Below are 5,998 nucleotides of genomic sequence, written 5' to 3'. Positions count from 1 at the left end.
AAATACTGCAAATTTTGTCAAAGCTTAGGGGCTTCGAATTTTTCCTTCAATGGGTGACTGGCCTCGATGAGCTATTGTTAAATAAGATTGGACAAAGATTAGAACACAATTCAACCAAACATAAGCGAAGACATAGATCTAACAAACAGTACAAGTTCGCTACAGCCCAAAATGATCAAATGGCAAACCTTCTATAGCTTACAAGAATTCTTAAGTAGTAACAACAAAGGCGTCTTCTCTTAGTATGTATAACCAATCCATCTTTGTTCTTGCTTTGGTTTCTTAATATCCCCAAAGAAGGTATTGGTAAGAGCAGAGTCACAAAGAAAAGAAGCCAACAGAAGATGCAAAGCCTGAAACGATTAAAAATTCAAGAGTCAATAAAAATTTAAAGAATATATAGCTCATCTGGATAGACAGCCACCAAAGGACTTGAAAATTCGAACTCAATACTCATGAGGATAATCAATGTGCAGCCAATCTGAAGTGAAATTAACACAATATATATATATAGTGGAAGATGAAAAATCACTCATTCAAGATAATACCAAAATCACATAGGGGATTTGAAAAACTCTAGCAGACAAAATTTTCAGCCGCAAGTTAGGGTGCATAAATCATTGAACAGGAAAATTCAGAACCAACAATTCACTCAGTACTGTCAAAGAACCGGGCATACATTTAGTGGATTTAACCAAAAAATAATAAATAATAACTCACCTCCTTCTTGCCCACATGCACAATCTGATTCTCAATGTCAGTGACAGGCACATTCAAGTCTTTAAGAACATGCAGCTCAAAGATCCGAGACATTGGTCTTACAATCAGAGTGTCAGTTACAACAAAAGACGCAGGTCCTTTCAGAAATCCTTGAGCATTTACATCCTCAGAACCAAGCACTTTGAGCTTATTGAATTCCGATGAGCTATCAGTAATCAACTTACAGCCTTCATAGTAATATGAGGTCTCCTCAATTCCTATTAGACTGTTCTGATAACAAAAAGCAGGAACAAGTTTGGGATTGACTAGCATTTCCTTGTGATGATTTGAAATCATGTACTGCCCATCCAAATCCAGGATAGTTTTGTACAAGTGATTAATGCAACCTTTCAAGGAACAATCCTTCATGTTTTTTACTATAAACCCAAGAGGTAGAGTCAGGAAACTGTAGAGTAAATTAACAAAATCCTCCCCCACTTCTGCGTAACAGATTAGATTTGCTGACCACAAGATTCAGAGAAATCTTACCTTCTTCATCATCCATTGAATCTCCAGACATTTGATATTCATTGAGTATTCCTTGGTTAAGAATTGTACTCCTCAATTTTGGTTCTTGTTCAGGATTCAAGAGGGTTTCAGTCAAAGGTGTTTTTGACACTAAGCAACTTAAAAGCAAATTACAAATCTGGAAAAGATAAACAGCTTAGAAACAACCACTATAGTTTAACCAAGAAATAAATAAGACATATAAAGAAATTACCTCAGCAGTTCCAATATTGATAGCCAACTCCTCAGTAGCATGCACATCCACGACACCAAGCTTAGTAAATAATACAGAATCGGTTGATGCACTTGGGGGGATCACTTGTAAATCATCAGCAACTATAAACCCGGTTCGTCTTTTTACAAAGACACTTGCAACTGAAAGCCTCTTCTTCTCAACCATGGTTGATGAAGAAAGGCCATATGTGGTTGATGAATACGAGCAAGGACAGTAGGTACCATAGTTATAACTTAAGAACTTACATAATTTGGAGCACATAAAGTAACTTCTTGGCTCAGCATTGTCAAGTTTCAATTTGAGGCAATTGCAAAGAAAATCAGCTGCATTGGCGGGACGCAACAACATGTCCTTAAACTTAGGAAACCTAAATTCTTGTTCATCAATATTCTCAACACTTTCATATAAGTTGTTCATGCAACCTATTACCATGGGATCTGAATGTTTACTTGCAAGCCTGATAATTGTTCCCATGGGGATTGTCATGAAACTGAAGAGAACATCAACAAAATCATTGTCAGGCTCTATGAAGATAACTTTGTTACTCCCCTTGTCCACCAATACCTTCAACTCAATATTGTTGGTAGATTTATCGGCCATGGACTGTAAGAAAAAAAAACTTGGATCAATATACTCTCTCTATTCAAATCCAATTAGCAAATGACAGAAACTAAACAATAGTCAAGGAAAAATGATCCAGATTCAAACTATAATCTGTTGAGAGTGTTTGTCCCACATTGAAATGTTAAGGGACCTAACCTGGATTTATAAGGAGTTGGCTACTCCCCCATTGCCAATTGGTTTTGGGTGGAACCTCAACTTCCTTCATGGTATCAGAGCCAGGTTAGCCCACGTGTGAAAGCCCAACGGCTACACGTGTGTAAATATAAATCAGTCTCAACATTGCAAATAAATTATAAGAAAGCTGAGGTAATCTAAATAACCAGGCACAATTACCGATCAAGGTAGTTCACTAACCTCTGAAATGTGAAAATTGTTTTTGCTGATATAAGAGACTATAACTTACTTTCCGAAGAGCCAAGGACTTACTTGTGGGCTGTCAAAAAGAATATTATCAATTTGTTAAAAAGAAAAAAAACAAGAATATTATCAATATTAAGAGAAAAGTAATGACAAGGAGAGTAAATAATGAATCCCAGATGTTGACATACTGATATCAAGCAGATTACTCATTTCAGTCCAAACTGCTCAAAATTAATGGGAAAAGAAAATCAAACCTTTTTTGGGCAGAACTGCCGAGCCAAAGTAATGGACGAAGGTAATGAAAACACAAAAAAGACTTAAAAAGAAAGAGCCAGCTGAAAGTTAAAAGTTTCTGTAGTAGAACTTGTAGAAGAAGACCATGAGTCTGGAGAGATAGTAAAGTTATTCCAAAGGTTACTCTCATTACTTTTTATGTGTCAGTAATTACTCTCGGTACTTTTTTCTTTATCAGTAAGAGCACTCTCATTACTGTTTTTGTTTTTTCCAAAAAAACACTCTCATTACTTAACTAGGAAGAAATTTATCGCCCTACTACAAAGAAAGACTTTCATAAAACGGGATAACATTATTTTGCTAATTGAGTTTTTCTTCCTACTCTGCCATGAATATTCCAATCTCTGGAATTGAATATTAGGTGTAAAAGGAAGGAGACACTAAAAAGCAAGAGCATGTGTTGTCTCAATTGACACCTTATCAGAGCATCTACAATGGACTCCCTAAATCACCTCATTCAAAAAATTTAGAGAGGAATTGCAAAATCAGAACTACAACCGTGCTCCCTATCCACATCTTTTAAAATCTTTTTAAATTCTCTAGAATCCTAATTGAATACACCCCCTTAAAATAGGGAGACTTCTAAGGCCCCGTTTGGGATTGCTTTTTTTCGCCAAAAACCTTCTTTACTTTAAAGTTAAGCAGTTTAAGGTGTTTGGTAAAAAGAAAATATCCCGATTATTTTAAAAGCAATGACCTTTTGACAGCAGCTTTTAAAAGTAGGCTCTGGGTTGCTTTTCAAAGCTGCTTTAAAAAAAAAGCAGAGATGAACATTTAATGAAATTTTTTAATGCCCAAAATACCATCATTCATTTTAAAAAATGACACCACCTCCACTTTCACATCCAACTCCACCACTTGAACCACCACATTCACTACCTCCACAACCACCGCCACCACATCCTCTTCCTCCTCATCCTCCACCACCACCACCACAACCACCACCTCCTCCAAAACCTCCAAATCCACCACCACCTCCACAACCAACATCACCACCACCACCACATCCTCCTCCTCATCCTCCGCCACCACCACCTCATCCACCACCTTCACCACCACCTCCTCCTCCACCACCACCACCACCTCCTCCTCCAAAACCTCCAAATCCACCACCACCTCCACAACCAACACCACCACCACCACCATGCTGCCACTGCCACCACCACCACCACCTCCACAACCGCCATCCCCACCACCACCAACTCCACCTTCATCACCACCACCACCTCCACTCCATCACTACAACTACCACCATGCTGCCACTGCCACCACCACCACCACCTCCACAACCGCCATCCCCACAACCACCAACTCCACCTTCATCACTACCATCACCTCCACTCCATCACTACAACTACCACCACATGATTAGTACATAACACTTAAACATCATGTCTATTTTAGTCATTATTCACAGTTACAACAATTTTATATTAAAATTTACCAAACGCTTTTACACTGCTTTTTGTACTAACAGCACTTTAAAAATATTGTTTACCAAACATGGAGCTGCTTTACTTTACAGCTAATTATTTTCAAAGCACAGCAGAAGCAACTTTTTTTAAAAGTGACAGCAATCCCAAACTAGACCTAAGAGCCTCTAAATCTGAGAAGAGAAAAATAACTCTTAGTAGCTCCTTATAATTTTATGTTGCTTTATTTTAGGAATATATTCATCATTTGTTTAATACTACGTATTATTTTTTGTTACTTTTTGTATTCACTCTATTAAAAAATTGAATTAAAAGAGAATTAAAAGATTTATAACTCTCTAAACAAGGGTCATGTGCAAGGTTGAGAACATGTATTTTTTTTATAGAAAATTAGTAAAATACCCATTTCTAGACATAAAACTATAAATATACCATATACTATTTAATGTATATAAACACACCCAAAATAAACCCAAAAATTGACAATTTTCGATTTTTTAAATTTAATAGCAATGTTGAATTATTGTTTTGCCCTTTTGCCCAAAATAAACCCAGCTCTGAGGCTTAATTAAGATAATCGATGATTGCTCCTTCAAAATCTCATAGCTGGTTTGTGAGATCTCTCACTTGCTTTCTCACAGATCTTGCAACTATTTCCAGATCTCATAGCTTAATCTCTCGCATCTCAGTCACAGGCAAGGTCGTTTTACAACTCAGGAGGTGGACTCGGGTCCTGATCCATGAGGCCGACTCTTTCCTCCACCACCGAATCGAAGATCATCAACGACCGTGAGACCGAGAGGTCCAGGGGCTTCGGCTTCGTCACCTTCAACAATGAGAAGGCCATGAAGGACGCGATCAAAGGCATTAACGGCCAGAACCTCGACGGCCGTAACATCACCGTCAACGAGGCCCAATCTCGTGTTGCAGACAACAATGGATTTCTCGGTAAAAATTAAAATGGGCGAATTGTCATTTCTCATTGTTTATGCTTAATTTTTGATTTTTTGATTAATTAAGCAAGGGATTGAGACAGAGATCGAGTTCTTTATCATCGGGCGAGTGGATCTGCACGGCATTTGTATCGTTTGTAGTGATCATAGAGGTGTTGATTTTTGCTATGACCGATTGCTTCAGCGACCATCCCCACCCAACCAAACGCAGTTTCGCATTCGACGATATGTCTGTCCTCTCCGATAAAACCAGATGTATACATTTTTATTTATTTAAAATATTCAAAAGATTAAGAAAACTATATATGCAGAACTTTGAATTGTGAATTATTTCCTTTTGCTTTGGGAATTTTGGGAAGAAAAAAAAAAGAAGAAGAAGAAATAAATGATTAGTTAATAAGAATTTTGAATGCTGTTTGTGATGTTTACTTGCATGAAATCATGATGTAATTACTGTTAATGAGCTGGAGGTATTGTAGGAGATGTTTAAAAAGCTGAGTAGTTCAATTATCGACTACAGATCGATTCATAAGGTCAGCCAAATTTCTTTGAATCATTAAAATTCAATTATGAAGAAATCTGTTGTTTCTTTCTAGTTTCATGCATTGTAGTAATTATTTGAATGATGATTATGTTGTAGGAAGAGTTTCAACTAGCACTATTCCCTATGGTGAAAATCTTTTCCTGGACAGGGTATATGCTTCATACCAACATCTTGAACTAATTGACTAGGATATATATATATATATATATATATATATATATATATATATATATATTACCAAAAGGGGACTAGAGCCTAGAATCTAGAAGAACTAAATTCAAAAGGACTT

At 36.9% G+C, this 5,998-nt stretch overlaps 1 protein-coding gene across 1 annotated transcript; it reads right to left on the bottom strand.

The window, feature by feature from the left end:
* Positions 1-109: 109 nt before the first annotated feature.
* LOC110762394 (uncharacterized) lies at positions 110-2,887 on the bottom strand. Its single transcript, XM_021965047.2, has 7 exons — positions 2,740-2,887; positions 2,480-2,558; positions 2,261-2,371; positions 1,481-2,104; positions 1,249-1,405; positions 721-1,136; positions 110-353 (listed from the first exon to the last, which is right to left on the bottom strand). The coding sequence occupies exons 4-7, from the start codon at positions 2,099-2,101 to the stop codon at positions 240-242; spliced, it is 1,308 nt and encodes a 435-aa protein (XP_021820739.1). The 5' UTR covers positions 2,102-2,104; positions 2,261-2,371; positions 2,480-2,558; positions 2,740-2,887; the 3' UTR covers positions 110-239.
* Between the last annotated feature and the right edge of the window lie 3,111 nt (positions 2,888-5,998).

The sequence above is a fragment of the Prunus avium genome, chromosome 6 (genome assembly GCF_965620075.1).
Source record: "Prunus avium chromosome 6, drPruAviu1.hap1.1, whole genome shotgun sequence".
NCBI classification, from domain to species: domain Eukaryota; kingdom Viridiplantae; phylum Streptophyta; class Magnoliopsida; order Rosales; family Rosaceae; genus Prunus; species Prunus avium.
Note: the sequence above shows the minus strand (reverse complement) of the source record. Positions and strands in the feature narration are given on the sequence as shown.

What these genes read in the sequence shown, in the direction of transcription:
- LOC110762394 (XM_021965047.2), bottom strand. Translation starts at nt 2,101, where the DNA reads ATGGCCGATAAATCTACCAACAATATTGAGTTGAAGGTATTGGTGGAC. An exon ending in TTCAATGGATGATGAAGAAG is followed by an intron (nt 1,137 to 1,248) that starts GTAAGATTTCTC and finishes TTGGGTTTATAG; the next exon opens with TAAAAAACATGAAGGATTGT. An exon ending in TGCATGTGGGCAAGAAGGAG is followed by an intron (nt 354 to 720) that starts GTGAGTTATTAT and finishes TAATCGTTTCAG; the next exon opens with GCTTTGCATCTTCTGTTGGC.